The 17,701-nt window shown below is 37.9% G+C and overlaps 1 protein-coding gene across 5 annotated transcripts in view; it reads right to left on the reverse strand.

Annotated features, from left to right (window-relative positions):
* TTC28 (tetratricopeptide repeat domain 28) overlaps positions 1-17,701 on the reverse strand; it is a 639,440-nt gene that overhangs the window by 295,613 nt on the left and 326,126 nt on the right. For all 5 annotated transcript variants that reach the window (XM_073886735.1, XM_073886734.1, XM_073886736.1 and 2 more), the window contains one exon: positions 6,199-6,346. In XM_073886735.1, the coding sequence (XP_073742836.1) occupies positions 6,199-6,346 (148 nt within the window). The remainder of the gene's footprint in view (positions 1-6,198; positions 6,347-17,701) is intronic.

The raw sequence follows: 17,701 nt of genomic DNA on the forward strand, positions 1-17,701 counted from the left end.
CATGTGTGTACATTTATGTGACAGATATATATGTGCACAGATATGTTCACAAAAGTCCATTTCACTTTCTGTAAATTTAAATTTTTAATGTCAAATTTCTCTGCTTCGGGCTGTAATTATGTCTCATTGGTCCACACTCATTAGTCGGAAGCTCCAGTTAGCAGGTATACATGCTTGTGATAAATAAAAGTGGTAGGACAAGGTTTTTTTTGGTGTATAAAAAATAAAGGCTAGATTAGCTATCTCTGAGATTCTTTCCAACTCTACTATTCTATTAGTCTAATTCCTATTCTAGAGTAAACTTAGACTATTAGCAAAGGGACTAATTTTGTGATTTTTAGCAGGCTAGGTGAAACAGATCTGCAGCCTATAGCTGTTAAGATGTTTTTCCTTCTAGAAACTATGCATGATATATGAAATAGCCAATGATAAACCAACTCCGTAAAAATGTAGAGGGCCTCTGCAACATTCACTGAATACCACTTATGTGCTTTCAAAATGTATAAGCTTTAAGAATTTAAGATGAACGAAGTCACATTTTCTGACATTTGAAGAGCCTGTAGGAACATAGTAGAGGCTATCAATAAACAATCTCACTCAGCTAAGAGATATACTATATTTCATCAGTTCTGAGATACACATTTATTCACATAATAACATCCGTGGATTTGGGATTTAATATCTCTGAACACAATGGTGCCTCAGTGATCTGTCACTTCTATGTCTAAATGGGTCCAACAGAGCTCTTTCAGTTTATATAAAATAAAAAGTTAAATGACAAGAAAGAATTGTGTCATCATTTAAACATCAGCATATTTTTAGCATTATATAAATGATACAACTCTCAGTCCAGAATTCTTAGCATTGGTAGGATGTGCTATGGGCCCCCAAAGGAGCAAAGTGCTAACTCTACCCACATAGGTCTGGGAATGCTTTCCAGAGGAAGTGACATCTAAAGAGAAATTGAAGATATAAGAAACCAGCATTTTCCAGGAACTGCAGGTTGTTTAGCTGGTGGTATCTTGGAGATGAGAATGAAAGGGAGGAAAGATCTCTTATACTAGGAGGCTGGCCTCTATCCTGTAAGCAATGGGGGAAATAGAATTATGAATAAGAGAATGACCAATCAGACTTACAGTTTAGAAAGCTCATTCTGGGAGGAAAGCAAAGCATGGACAGGTTTAGGAGAGATAAAAGCCAGGAGAACCAGTTAGAAGCAAAGCCCTGAATTTTCAGTGACAAAACAAATGGAGAACAAAGGATAAATTTCAGACATAGAACAAAAAAATTTATAGAATTTGAGGAATAAATGCATTTAACAGACACAATGCCTTATTCCAAAGGAATGATACTCTACTCGTGGTCCCCTATGGATCACCTTCAAGGTAATTAACATTTTCACAGATCTCAATTTGTCTATGGCACTATGAAAACCTGAAGCCTTCCAGTACCCTTGTAACACTTCCATACACACATGATTTAAAAAGCTTCAATTTTCCTAAAAACCTGGTGATACCACTACCAATTATTCTTGGATACATCACAAAAATATAGTATTGTACTGCAAATGCAGGAGTCTGACAGAAACAATTATGAAATAAATCTCCAAAATAGTGATCCAAAGAGAGAATAGCAATTAATGAAAGGTAAGAAAATAAGCAAAGCATTATGAGGGTAAAGTACTCCCCAAAAGCAAAATTTAGAGATGAGGTTCATTACATTCTTGATTTTAATGTTCACCTTTTTTTAAAAATTTTTTAAAAGATTTTATTTATTTATTTGTCAGAGAGAGAGAGCACAAGCAGGGGGAGTGGCAGGCAGAGGGAGAAGCAGGCTTCCTGACAAGCAAGGAGCCCCATGAGGGCACTGGATCCCTGAGCCAAAGGCAGACGCTTAACTGATTGAGCCACCAAGGCGTCCCTTTTCTTAGGGTAATTCCTTAAAGAGGCAATTAAATTAAATACCACTTGGCTTATCACAAAAGGACAACTATTGTATGATTCCACTTATATGAGGTACCTAGAGAAGTTATATTCACAGAGACAGAAAATAGCATGGTAGTCGCCATGAGCCAGGGGGAGGAGGAGTGGTGAATTATTATTTAATGGGGACAGAGTATCAATTTGGGAAAATGAGAAAGTTCTGGAGATGGATGGTGGTGATGGTTGCACAACACTGTAGATGGACATATGTCACTGAATTGTATAATTAAAAATGGTTAAAATGGTCAATTTTATGTTACACATATTTTACCACAATTAGAAAACTTTGGGTTATAGAAAAAGTAAAACTTAACCCTTCTCAAAAAAAAAAAAAAGAAAAGAAAAGATGGGGCGCATGTGTGTCTCAGTCAGTTAAGCCTCTGCCTGAGGCTTGGGTCAGGATCTCAGGGTCCTGGGATCCAGTCTGGCATAGAGCTCCCTGCTCAGCGGGGAGCCTGCTTCTCCCTCCCTCTCTGCTGTTCCCCCCCCCACGCGCGTGCGCGCGTGTGCACGTGTGCGTGCACTTGCACATGCACGCACTTTCTCTCTGTCAAATAAATAAAATCTTTAGAAAAAATAAAAGAAAAACAACTGATATGTTTAGCACTTTGAGCCATTTCACATTTTCCCAGGTCTGTCTGTATATCGTTCCAAAAGGACTCAAAGGCCTTCCATAGAAATAAAGGTAGAAAATACAGAAGTCAGAGTGAGTAGAAAGTAAGGGAAAGACAAAAAAAAAAACAAAAAAAAAAAACCCGTCAGTATACAGACAGGCAGACTGTAAGCCCTGGCCTATTTCCTAAAGGTGGCCAGGACATTTTCAGGCCCTACACTTCACAGAGGACGAAGCAAAAGGATAAAGATCCTTTCTAAAATTCCCAGACCATTTAAATAAAAATACAGCAACACTCAGAAGAAATGCAGCTTTTCCTGGCACTGGGGCCTGAGACAAGAGGACCATGCGGGGAGTGCGGTGTTCATTCCACACCCAGGCCACTGTCCTTTCAGAAATCCAAGAGCAGGACTAATACGGCTGCTACGTGCTCCTCAGTGAAAAGTGCAACACACCGAAGCGGGGAAGGTGGCCGGCAAGGGCCAGCTTATACCTTCTAGTGGCAGATTCTCAAAACAATACTAGGAGGTATATACTGTCATTTCCCTCTTACAGGTAAGGACTGAGGTGTAGAGAAAGGAAGCAACCTTGCTCAGTCGATGCAAGAGCAAATGGCAGCCCTGGGATTAGATTCCAATCTTTTTCTAACAGACCATTTCAGAAACATGCCTCCTGTGAAGTGACTGCCACCTAAAAGAAAATCAAAGGGAAAGAATTCTCCAAGGGTGGGTGGCAATTAGGCAAATAAAAGGTGAGCCCCAACTTGACCCTGAGAGAAAAGCTTATACATTTCACAGCCATTTTCCACCAGCACTCCATAAAATTAGCTTCCCTGGATCCTCTGGACCTAGTAGAAACACCACGACAGGTGATAGCCCATAAATGTAATAGTCTTTAGATTACCAAATTAATGGGAGGAGAGAAAATATACACAAGAGAACCCTCAGCAAGAAGCAGCCCTGGCATCTTCAGAGGAACAAATAGAGGTAAACTCAATCTTACTTCATAATTATATTATTGAATTTGGTTGGCAGTGGTACTATGCTCTACCATGCAAATCTGCATAAACATTTATAAGATACAATGAACTGAAACTGCTGAAAGGCTACCTGAAAAGGAGAAATGGAAAACAGGAAAAGGGTAACTTGAGAGGTCAGGAAAAAGCGTCTCGTTTTATATTTGTACTTATTTTTATACTTTCATTAGCGATTTAAGGAAATACAGTATATATAAGGATGTAAATATATCTACAGGAGAAGTAGTTTCACTGCTATCTTGGTTGGTGAACATGAGTGAAACCATAAAGTAATGATTCACTAAAGTAAAACAGACTTAATTCAGTTAGCAGTATAAGCAACAATATTAAAAAAATCAGGTAGGTTTCAATATGGATAAATATAACATATTTTTTTGGGAACAGGGACATATTGATGTGGATCGGCCCTACCTTTAAAAAAAAAATGAAATCTTGAAACTTCCCCAAAAGGCTAAACCACAGGCATGCTTGTGCATATCACTGGAGCTTTGTTTCCTTACAGAAGTACCTGGACTAGGGAGCTTCCTCTGTTGCATTTAAGGATTACAAAACAAAAACAATTACTACAACAAGAGATCAGACCTCTATGTAAAGTGTGTAAAGTGACTCAAACTGCACAGCAACGCAACAGCACGAACTTGAGAGCTAGATAGGCTACAATAAACAGTGGGTAAAAAATGGGCAGCAAATGATGACAGGTTTTGTGAATTACAACCATATGACAAAAAGAGAGGTCATTAAGATGTCAGATGATGCCCAGAACAACACTGTGCAAAGCAACAGCCTCTATAAAATGTTGATAAGAGAAACCCACCTGGAATAGACACGGCGGTAAAGGCAATGCTAAAAATAAATGAGATAAATCAAATTGCCTTAAGGAAAGAGGAGAAAATATTGAAGCGCTCCAGGCACCTGTAAGATGCAGCTTTCCCCAGGGTCAGCCTTAGGTCACTCAGTGTAAGATGGGAAAGAACATGGCACAAAAAACCCTAAGGGGGACGGGAGCACTGAGCGATTCTCGCAGTGCAAGAAAGACGTCCTTACATTTATCTAAACAAACTGCTTCAAAGGCAAAATGGTAAGTACGATTCTGCTGATCTCAACACATTCACTCCAGGATTCTAAGGCAGCAGCAGAAACACCTCAGAATAAAGAAGTGATATCTTCATGAACTAAATAAAAAAAATGTTCCATGTAAATTGCTTGCAGGAGGGTGTAGGGAGAGAATGAGAAAATGCCAGAAAATGGCAAGGAGAGACAGATTGATTTTTTTTTGTTGTTGTCCACTTCCCCCCGCAAGCCCTGGAGCTCCAAAGCGCATCTGCTCTAAGTCAGAGTTTATTAACAGCAGGTCCCCCAGTGGGAGAAGCCATTAGGTTCCTACAGGCAAAGACTCAGCTTTGTATGGGGTTATAAAATCACATGAGGAGAGATTTCCTTATCACTTTTTTTCTAAAACATGCAACCTTCCACTTCCAGGAAAACATTTTTTATAGCTATGAATCATCCAGAGACTATATGAGTCCCATTTAGTTCACCAAACTTTTACTTAGCATTTATTTTGAGCCAAGTACTGTACAAGCCGATATATTAAAACTATATAATGCCACAAATATTTTCAAAACTAGATACGATGTCTAATGATACTGCCATCAAAATTTTTAGGTTCATTCAAAAACATACCTTTTCAGAGATAAAACAGAGTTCTGCTTGACAGAATCTAATTAATATGGAACATTTTTAGCTGTCTACTATTTGACGTCAACCTGCCTGAGTGTCTTTGCAGTAAATGCTGCAAAGATGGTACCTGGTGTATCCTTTCAGCCCAATCTGTCTGAGGACTGCCGCAAAAATCAATGTTCTTCAAAGTGAAGCCAATCGGTTTTGGGCCTTAGAACTCCTTCCAACCTCCAGTACTATTTTCAACCCATTGTTCTTCCAGAATACCAGTTGTATAAAACAGAAGTAACAACAGGAGAAAACCATATAAACTAGCGTCTGTCTTTTCTCTTTCCTTTTAATTCAACATAATCTTTTCATGTTCCTCTGAAAAATGTTAGACACAGCCTACAGTTAGATCCATACTTCCTTTTAGGAAATATTAGAATATTAGAATATCTAATATCTTCTCTTATTTGATTATTTCTAGATCTAGATCTAGATTATTTCTAGATGGCATATTGGTCTGAGTAAATCAGTTTACTTCTAGAGGTGTTGTGATTTAGAGGTACAGAATCTTAAAACTATTTTTAAAAAAAGTATTCTTTAGATAACCCTGAAATCCAGAGAAGTTAATTCATTCACACACAGTCATACAGTTTATGAAAAATCAAAAAAATATATAATCCAAGTCGATAAGCTTCTGGGCCAGTGGCCTTACCACCATCCCATTCCATCTCATTAACATGAGCTACTGGCAGTGATTCTTCATCTTCCTTTGTGTAAAATATCCAGTCTTGGCAAATTTGATAACCTATCAGTTTTCAGTGGCTGAGTCCAAAGTCTTCAAAGGCTAGAAATGTCCTACTTTAAATTACTGTCAGACCAAACACTTTCGTCATATTTACCTCTCATGGGAGATTTCATGGCAGCTTCTACCATCCCCACCAGAAGTTGCAGACTCTTGGGGTCCTGAGCCAGTCCAGAGGCAAAAGCTGCCAGGGCGTCGGCATGACGTCCGAGGTACTGGAGGGCAACACCCTGTCGGAAGTATGCCTGGAAATAAAGAAAAGATAATGCGTGTTTTACTTACACACTATGCTCCAAGAAGGCTGATGGTGATTCTTTATTACAACAACTGGTCAGCAGACCTAAGATGGAGATTGTCTTGGTTCAAAAACCTAGTAAGCAGTTTGAAATCAATTCTGATTTCTTCCAACATCATAAAATGTGAGCATCCTTCTTCAAGGAAATTATATTTAAAACTTTCACTCTTTCACTTCTAGAACATTTATTAATTCTACCACATTCTTTGGCATTTATTTACAAATTGCTTTTTTTGAATGATTTTAAAAATATTTTTTATCCTATCTTTAACAACATAAACTCCTTGAAGACAGGTGTTTGGAGATTTTTCTATATCTCACCAAAGTATCTGGTATGGTGCAAGATAAATGAGAGACACTCAAATTCCACTTATTTCAAATTTTCCCCTTTTATATAATTAAAGGGAAAAATCAATGTGTGATGGTTAAGATAATTTTCATAATGAGTAATATAACATGGCTACATTTAATGTGGTGTTTCAGACATAATATTTAAAAGTTGTTATCTAAAACGTGTGCTTCACTCAGAAACAAAATAAGATTATTGTCCTTTGTGTTCTTTAATTGGATTAGTTTAAAAACTAGTATTATCAATTCTGATTATAAGAAAACATCCTTCCTTCCAGCAAATTGCAGAAAGGGCCAGAAAATTAATAAAATATTTAAATTTTAGAATAGTCTTAAGATATGCAGTTTGTTTTCAGGCACACAGAGTAAAAAGAAGTAAATGAACAAAATGTTACTAGCATATAACTAGCAAAGGACTTTGTACCTGATTAAATGATACACAAAAATGACATTAATACACTCACTGGTTATATGACATCTGCTTCTAAAATACTTGGCCTCCTGTTTCACTTACATAATCTTATGTTTATAACACACATTTAACTTTTTCAGCCCAATATACTTTGAAATTGTCACAAATTGTATTCATGGGATCTAAATGAAGTTTCAAACAACTCCTAAAACTGCCACTCAATAAACTTAATACATAATTTTATAATTTTATATTACATACACTGAGAGAGAGCACTTTTCATGTATACAAAACATATGTACTTACCTTATCTTATTTCATTTTTATAACTCTGTTGAAGTAATTTAGGATAGATAATACTATTAAGTGTTTCTATTAAGAAACAATCCATAAACAGAATGAATAGTCAATTGTGGGCTATTCAGACTTCTATTAAAACTCAGACCCTAGTAAGACAATAACCTGTAAATGCACTTTCATTACTAATTCATAAAATCACTTCCTTTCAATGGACTCAGCCACGGTTTTAATCTTTAATGTGTTTGTAGACATTTGTCACTACCCTTTTCATGTCATATTTTAGGTGATTTCTATAATCCAAGAGGCAATATATACCACATTCCAACTAAAAATAACTATAGTTTAGCTTTAATATAGCATTTCTAGAAAATGTAAACTAAAAAAAAGTATATCTATATATACACACATATATATGCCAAATATCTGTAATTATCATTATTATTTATGGAGAGAGACAAAAAATGCCTGTAGTTTTTTATTTCAGGTATATATTTTAAGAAACACAAAAATCTTTTGTAATCATTTCAATTACAATTACAATACATGTTAGTCAAATCATGCTATACCCCTTCAACTCATACAGTGCTGTCATTTCAGTAAAATTGGAGGAAAAACACACAAAAATTTTGTAAGAGTCTCAATGAATTTTGATAATTTCTTGTACATTTAAAACAAAACTTTATCATTCATTACTTCACCGAAAGAACAACTGTTTTCCCTGTTTGACAATTAAATCACTGAAAAGTATGATTTAGCTATTCTGTCCAGGTAGGCGAAGTTCAGTGTTAAATGCGAGCTAGGGTCTCAAGTTTACACAGCAGTTACACAAGAAGCGTGTGCATGTTTTGTTGTTTTCTTAGGGCACTCAGAAATGAGATGAGAAAAGGTACAACTTGGCCATGCTGCCAAGGAAAGGAATCCTGGCTTCCTTTCTTCAGAAGATTTTGAAAAGAGGTATAGGAGAGCAGGCTCAAAGGTCTCCCTTGGTCCTCCCTTAGGCCCCTCCACAACCCCCAACTCAACTTTATAAGATTTCCTCAATTAAAAGCTTAAGAGTTGTATCCCTGTCAAGACATAAGCATAATTAGTTCAAACTCTGACAACACCCTGTTCCAAACTCATAGATTGGGACTCCCCTAACTTTTTCCATACAATATTCATTGCATGTACAAATAGCTGTTGAATAAAAATTAGTTATCTATATTAGTTATCCATAGTTTTGTGAGAGAAATACCACTATGGAGTTCAACTGATGATGATAAAACATGGACTGTAGGTTACTGTGATAGAATAAAAAGAATTTAGCACAGTGTGCCTGACACACAGTAAATACACAATAAAATTAGCTATTTTGATTAGTTAATGAGAAAAGAATCATAATACATAATTACAGACCAACAGAATATAAGGGGAGTCCAAGAAATATTTCAAATAGTCTATTATTCAATATAATATGATTCGATTCCTATCACTGCTTCATCCACCCCTCCCCTTGCTCCCTAAAACACTGTTTGCAACTGGGAACTCATGGCTTTAAGGCTCCCAGACAAAATCTGATCCACCCGACTAAAACAAATTAGAATTATCAGGTCTTGGGAGACTCAGCAGCCACTCAATGGACCCTCTGTCAGCCTTTTCCAAGGAAAGGTCAAGATATGCTGAGATTCACAGCTGTTTACCATAACTTCAAGAGAACTGATGTGATCTGCTATAGCCTATCTGCTTCTCCCCTACTGGTTCCTGCCACTAATTTTTCTCTTACCATTTCACAGGAAGCTATGTCATCTAGGAAAGGGGCAAATTTTGACCCTTAAGGATTGAGCAGAAGTAGTATGGCAAGGGAAGGGGGCCCATGGAGCAATGTTGAACACTTGGTGCCCAGCCAACCTCAGTAACCCCCTCACATACACCACATTCCAGCCACAGGTTATGCAGCAGATGGAGAAGGAAGGGCAATGTGGATTCACTACTCAGAGCACCTATACCCTGAGAACAATGGTTTTAACCTAAGTTTCAGCCAAAAGAAAAATTTAAAGGGAGTTGGTGAATGCGCTGCACTAAAGGTGGGATGCCTAGAGTTTCAAGTGTTGCAAAGTCATTCGCCACAAAGAACCCTCGATGATTATAACCCACACATGCTACTAAATAACCTCACAAATAATATAAATACAACTGGTTACAAGAATAAGTTTCCATACTTCCTTCCTTCCATTAACACTCCCCAAAAATCTACAGCACCAGGTACTGTGATGTGTACCACAAATAAAGTCAGGACTCTTAGCCTCAAGCTACTCACAGTCCAGAGGGAAAGAATATAAAAAGCTCTAAATGTCTTGACTGCTACCTGAAGTAGCTGCTTACTAATAGTAAGGGCTTGTAATATTTCAGCAGTAATAAAAATGTAACTAACGACCAAAGTATTTATGCCTATTGTTGAAATTGTTAATACTTGCTTTTTATTATGTGGCCATTCTTTTCATCTCATAGTGTTTGCAGTGGACTGGATGTATCCCTCCAAAATTAGTATGTTGAAACCTAATCCCCACCGTGATGATATCTGGAGGTCGAGTTTTAGGGACATGATTAGGTCACGAGAGTGAAGCCCCCATGAATGAGATGAGTGCTCTTATAAAAGAGACCCAAGAGCTCCCTCTCCCCTTCTGCCATGTGAGGACACAGCAAGGCATAGACACAGTCTGTCTATTCGCTAGCAAGTGGGTCCTTACCAGACACTAAATCTGCCATCACCTTGATCTTGGACTTCCCAATAAGAAATAAATGTTTGTTGTTTAAGCCACTCGGTCTTTGGTATTTTGTTATAGCAGTCCAGATGGACTAAAACAGGGGTAAAGTACAAACACTCAAAGACTGAACACGGGAAACAGTAAGCTCTTCACCCTTCAAGCACCCCTGGAAGCTGTGAAGGACCTGGAAGCCTTTAATTTCAACATTCCATTTCTGGTTTCCAATTCTAAAACATTACTGAACTCGGCCATAACATAATATCCTACTCTCTCACAGCTCAAATGAGTGATGAGGTAAATTATTATGCTTATGGGCACATGTATATATTTAGGACATAAAATATAGAATACATGTAATATTTAATGCTACATAAAATTAAACATGTTTGCTTACATGTACAATCTATTACTTAGTTCAAGCATTCACAAGTATTCTGCTTTCAATTAATCTGTACTTTCTCATGTTATACATTAATATTCCTAATCTTTCACTGTTTGAACATTTTTACATTTTCTAAAGAAAGACATCTATAAGATTGTGATATACCTGCTAGCCAATCATACCACCTGCTACCACATCATTGCCATCTTTTTCAACAATGTTTATAAATTGCATAACTATTTTACTCTATTTCCCTTATTTTATTTAAAAATGAGTAGAAATGGGGAAAATAGAAACGCCAATTCTCATTTTTAAAAAGCAGCAGTATTAACCTATAATTTAACACAACTGAGTCAAAACAAAAATGATTACAGGGAGCCAAAGGCAGAAAAACTTTAATATCACTGTATGTACACAGAACAACTAACTATGCTCAGTTGTGATGGAAAAGAATAAAATTAGAGAATATGAAAAAATGATTCTTAAAAAGGAAAGGCATTATTTGAGATTTTATTTTTTAGTTATCTAGGAATTAACACTTCCCACTCAATGAACATGTCAATCTCTGATTTAATATTTTCCTTCTTGATATTTTATATATTTGGACTTTCAGGAATGCTTTGTATGAGAAAGTAAAAGACTATTACTTAAAACAGATATGAGGCATATGAGCACAATGTAAATATATACAAATTACCTACTATCACGTTTATTATATATTATAAATTATACATGTCACATAAAAATGTGATACATAAAAATGAAGGCACAGAACCCATGTCCTCAATAAGTTGTTTTTGTTTCTTTTTTTTTTTTAAGATTTTATTTGTACCCAAGAGAGAGGGAGCATAAGGAGGCGGGGGAGCAGAGTGGGAAGGAAAGGGACAAGCAGACTGTGCTGAGCCCAGAACCCAACATGGGGCTCCATCCCAGGACCCTGAGATCATGACCCAAGCTGAAACCAAGAGTCTGCCGCTTAACCAACTGAGCCACCCAGGCACCCCCTCAATAAGTTTTCACCATCTTATATCAAATAGGTACCTGTATGGACACATACATGCTAATTATTTTTTCTTTTTTTACATGCAAATTATTTGTTATATATTTTGTTACATATGTTTCACTTAGAAAAAGGGAGAGATTTTTTATTATTATTATGTTATGTTAATCGAACTCTGGAAAGAGCCGAGAAAATTTTTTTTCAAGATTTTATTTATTTATTTGACAGAGAGAGACACAGCGAGAGACAGAATACAAGCAGAGGGAGTGGGAGAAGGAGAAGGGGAGGGAGAAGTAGACACCCCGCTGAGCAGGGAGCCCGACGCGGGGCTCAATCCCGGGACCCTGGGATCATGACCCCAGCCGAAGGCAGATGCTTAACGAATAACCCACCCAAGTGTCCCCAAAAAGGGAGAAATTAACAGAACTTTCTGCAATGTTAGAACTGCTCTCTGTACTCTCTAATAATGGCAGCTTCTGGCCAGTCACACTTGGCCACTGAGCACTTGACTAAGAAACTAAATTTTAAATTTTATTTCATTCTAATTACTTCAAATTTAAATAGCCAGGAGTGGCTAGTGGCTACTAGATTGGACAATGCAGTTCTAAAATTTGGTCTTCCTCTAACAACAGACCACCAAAGACAAATCTAAACTGGAAACTGAAAGGGTATATATTAAGAGAAATAACTACCAAATACTACCAAAGCTCTGAACTAAAGCTATGTGCCTTACTCCCAAGGCAGCTGCGGTGAAAGAGAAAGGACTCATAAGGCTGACATTGGAATCCTGTCCTGATTACTTTCTAGCTGTGTCACTTTGACCAAGACACTTAACTTCACCAAACTTCGTGTTCCATTTCCACTTATAGAGAGGAGAACAATGATGACCTCAAAGGGTTGTAACAATGCTTGCTGACATTGAGTAGCCACTTTTTAAAAAGTTGAACAGAACTGAATGTTTCACTAACTGTTACTCTTATTTGGTATTTGCTGTTAATCACGTGGCTCATCTGCTTCACCACCTTGTAGATCAGAAATCACCTTTGGTGAAGTGGGCCAGGGACTGACAAAAATTAGACACAAAACAAAAATTAATGATCATAATGATTACCTTAAGTGACTAGGGAAATAGTTCATTTATGTTTGGCACCTTCTGTTTAAGAAGTCTGTTAAGTAGGGGCGCCTGGGTGGCTTAGCTGGTTGAGTGGCTGCCTCTTGATTTCCGCTCAGGTCACGATCTCAGGGTCGTGAGATCGAGCCCCGTGTTGGAGTACAGAGTCCACTTAAGATTCTCTCTCTCTCCCTCTCCTTCTGCTCCCTCTTTCCTCTCTTAAAAAAATTTTTTTTTTACATCAGGCTCCCTGCTCAGCAGGGAGTCTGCTTCTCCCTCTGACCCTCTTTCCCTCTCATGCTCTCATTCTCTCTCTCTCAAATAAATAAAATCTTTAAAAAAAAATAAAATTTTTTTTAAATAAAAAAAATGTTGGGGCGCCTGGGTGGCTCAGCTGTTAAGTGTCTGCCTTCGGCTCAGGTCATGATCCTGGGGTCCTGGGATCGAGCCCCGCATCGGGCTCCCTGCCCCGCGGGAGGCCTGCTTCTCCCTCTCCCACTCCCCCTGCTTGTGTTCCATCTCTCGCTGTGTCTCTCTCTGTCAAATAAATAAATAAAATCTTTAAAAATATAAATATTATGTATTTATTAAAAAAATTTAAATAAATAAAATGTTTACACTTTGGCAGTTGATTGGGTAAGCTTCAATTATCTAGTAAATTCATTATCTGAGAAAAGCATCATATGCAGTTTAAATAAGGTCCACTGGCCCAGGTGAAAAAGAAGAAGGAGGTGGCAGAAAATAGATGACCAAAAATACAGTAAAAAAAAAAAAAATAGATGACCAAACTCTGTGTGTAGAAACATGAAAACAGGGGGCGCCTGGGTGGCTCAGTCATTAAGCTACCCTGCTCGGCGGGAAGCCTGCTCTCCCTTCTCCCAACTCCCCCTGCTTGTATTCCTCTCTCACTGTGTCTCTCTCTGTCAAATAAATAAATAAAATCTTAAAAAAAAAAAAAGAAACAGTCTTTCCTCTCAGAGACTTTATACTGACACACTGATTATGAGAATTACAAGGTTTACAAGGTTGTAAGGCCCAAGCCTGACACCTATTTTATTTACTTGTTTGTTTATTTATATTGATATATTTTTTAAGATTTTATTTATTTATTTGACAGAGAGAGAGAGAGAGAGAGAGCACAAGCAGGGGGAGCGGCAGGCAGAGGGAGAAGCAGGCTCCCCGCTAAGTAAGGAGCCCGATGAGGGATTTGATCCCAGGACCCTGAGATCATAACCGGAGCCGAAGGCAGATGCTTAACAACTGAACCACCCAGGCATCCCAATGACACCTATTTTAGAATTAACAAGAGCCCCAGCTTACCATAGCAGTCCTGTCACTATAAATCATCACTAAGTTCTACTGCATATATGTAGGTGTTTTATTTTCCAAAAACTTTTCTGGTTATCATTTGTTGAACTGCTAACTCTGTGCCTCACAGAGTGCTGGGTGCTTTCCATAGTTTATCACTAACCCTCACAATGTCTTGGGAGACATTCTTATAATGCCTATTACGCAGAAGAGGTGGTTATGAAACTTGCCCCAAATCATACAGCTACAAAGTGAGACAAACCCACTGCCAAACTCCTTCTCTTTCCACTAGCCACACTACCTCTTTGATAAAAGAATTAATGGCGTGCAATTAACCTCTAAATCAATGTTTTTGTCTGCGAACTCTTGTACTTGCAAAATTCAACCTATGGAGGCAGAAATGAAGGAAAATCAGAAATGACACAGAAAATTTATGAACATGAATATTTAATCTCTATTCCATTAGCAACCGTTGATTGTAGGACAATTTTTAATGAATTGAATGGAGGAAAAATTCATTTCATTAACCTTTCATAAAATGTATTATTATTGAACCAAACAGGCCACTGTACTTGCAACTCAGTTCGATGTTAATTAGATTACAGGCATGAGGCTTTAAATCAAAAAGAAACAAAAGGAGCCATCAGCAAGCTTCTCAGCCATTGCTTGTTTGCTGGCTAAAATGGGTTTTTACCCGCAATACAATTTGCTATGCTTTTATTTTCTGACATTTTCAAGTGAATTTTCTCTTGCTTCTGTAGGCTGACACTTTATATTAAAAGTAAAAATAAAAATAAATAAAACCTTGAGAATCAGCAAAGAGCACATTCTTCATGTAGCAATATGTTTTACCTGCTCAGCTGGGAGAAATCATTCCTATCTCTCCAGAAAACTACACTTGTATTTTTTTACTAGTCCCCCTTATTGTATGCTGAAAGCACATGCAAGAGATTGGAAGCTATTTTAGAAAACACCATTACTGAGTTTGCAACCCGGAGTCAGAGGCCCAAATGGCCCAAACATAATGTTCTAACCAAATCCGCAGCTGTGAATTGTTTTTCTCCCTAACATAGGCTTTTGGTCCATTTAATCTGCTCTCAGTCCTGATTGTTTCATATCGTATCAGTTATTCCTTTTCCCAAAATTAATTTTTAGCTAATTGTATCAAAAGGTAAAAAAATGTATGGGAAAATCGTATTTTAAAAGAAATTAGAAATCTGATAAGAAGTTAAAGAAAAGATGAAATGACAACCAGGAGTTAAGTAAGTAGGTGTCATTTTCTAGTGCTGGAGGGATTCTCAATGTTAATGTTTATGTCAGATTATATAATGTGTGTACCATCATCTGGAGTTTCTCTTCTAAGCTTTAAAAATAAACAGTGAAAGAAGTCCCCTAGAGCAATGGTTCTGAACTTTCCATACCTTGTGCCTTCGCTCTATGGGTGTGGCATAGGAAGAGTATAAAATCATGCCAACAAGAAAACCAGAGAACTTCCGGAACATTCTCCAAGAAATTATCTGGCTTTAGCATGAGTTCTATGCCCCTGCCCTACCAATCCTCCCCCAGTCCTGTAACACAGAGTTTGTGTGCCTTCACACACATAGACTGGTCCTTCCTGCGGAATGTGGTAAGACCAGAAGCAAAATGGAAAAAAAATAATGGTGGGCAGAGAGAATGGTGGTTGTGGGAAAACAGTGAAGCCAACAGTATGGGAATGAAAAGAGACTGAATTCTCATTAACCATTGAAAAAAACAATTGGAATCTCACCTACCATAACGTAGTCATAGCTAAACCATACTCCATTAATGGGAATCCATTCTTTCCAGAAAGCAGTCTATCAGAAATTATTACAGGACGACTAGGTGGTTCAGTCAGTTAAGCATCTGCCTTCAGCTCAGGTCATGATCTCAGGGTCCTGGGATTGAGCCCAGGTCAGGCTCCCTGCTCAGTGGGGAGTCTGCTTCTCCCTCTCCCTCTCCCTCTGCCCCTCCCCTCCCACTCATGCACTTTCTCTCTCAAATAGATAAAATCTTAAAAAAAAGAAAAGAAATTATTGTCATAAGTGCTATATATTGGGATGGGGAGTTCTACATAAGGTTTCCTTGAGCAGATGAAATTCCACTATTAGTAACTCACTTCATGACCTTGCTGATCTATCAACTCTTTGTTTTTCTCAAAATTGTAACTTAAATGGGAGTCCATAGCATTGCACCATGGAGAAGGGAAAAGCTATACAATGACACAACACATCTCCTGAAAAACCAAATTTATTTGAAGTTTCTGGGAGAGAATTTTTTTAAATTAATGAACTTTATTTTTAGAGCAGTTTTAGATTCACTGTAAAACTGAATGAAAAGTATGAAGAATTCCCATTATAACCATTGTTCTGACATACTCAGGACCTTCCCCAGCCACTATCAACAACCTACACCATGGTGGTACTTTTTTACAGTCAATGGGGAATTATTTTTATATGAGAAATTACAGAAGAAAATGAAGAGCCCACATAATTTTTTTAAAGAAAACATAAGGAAATGCCCATCTCTACTCTGCCTATAGCCCCAATCCCTGGAAGAGTCCCTGTATTCTGACTTCAGGTGTTTGGCAAAGCAAAATTTGAGAAGCACTGCCTAAACCACTGACAACTAACCTTTGTCAATGGCTTCACTGGCTAGCTAGCAGAAGGAGTCTCTGGGAAGAGAGGAGGGACATGAAGAGCGTGACATGAGCAAGTGGTGAGAGGAAGGTTGCCAGGTAAGAATATGTGTCCCCAAAACGCTTGCACAAATATTTCACTCACGTTTTTCTACATGATAAACTTCGCTGCCTGTATCTTTCCCCTTCCTATGTTATGTAATCTTTCCACATTGGAACACGTGTGTTAGAGTGCCTGCCACATACCACAACGAAAAACAAGAAAAAGGAAAATGTCTACCTCTCAATACTTGCCAGCACAAAAATGCAACAATACACTTTGTATCTTTTTAAAGGAGAAGGGGTTCCATTCCTAGGCAAGGTGGAATATCTAGTATTTCCCACTGAATACAACTATGACCTAGAAAGACTTTATGGAACAACTCTCTGAGGAGTCTGAAGAGTAAATGGTAGCAGATGAATTGAGGAAGGAGATCAGAATTCAAAGTAGTACCAAACCAGCAATGGGTTTCCTGTTTTATTTATCCTTTCCATCTGGTATTACCTGGCTCAGATTCAAAAACAGCTCAAAATAAGGAAGTACTCACTGGATTCAAACAGAAACAACTCCAAGAAAAGTCTCCTCCTTCTGGTCAAAGAAGCAAAAGAAGGACTCCTGAGGGTAAGAGTGGAGAAAATCCTGTATTTTAAGTCCTCTTTCCATTCCTTCCCAGTCTAACACCCCAGGCAAGTAATAGGAATAGCAGAAGCGGTGGTTGCTGGCCTGGCATCCCAAATTCTGAGGGACGCTTTCCTCTCGTCCCAAGAATACAGGGTGAGTCCCAATGCTTTTTTCTTTTTCTCTTCCCTCTCACTATTTGATTCCTCATATAGAGGTAATTATGGGATATGCATGGCAAAGCAGGGAAACTAAAGTCCCACTTTCGGCTAGAGAATGGGAAGGGAGGGGGGCAGCCAGAGACGTGGAAAGTGTCAGGGAGATCAAATATAGAAGGGAACTTTTGAGAATAATCCCATAAACAAGTGTTCTAGATCTGAGCCTAA

Source organism: Callorhinus ursinus, unplaced genomic scaffold, assembly GCF_003265705.2.
Source record: "Callorhinus ursinus isolate GAN/ISIS: 27379988/994484 unplaced genomic scaffold, GSC_fseal_2.0 scaffold72, whole genome shotgun sequence".
Classification (NCBI taxonomy): Eukaryota; Metazoa; Chordata; class Mammalia; order Carnivora; family Otariidae; genus Callorhinus; species Callorhinus ursinus.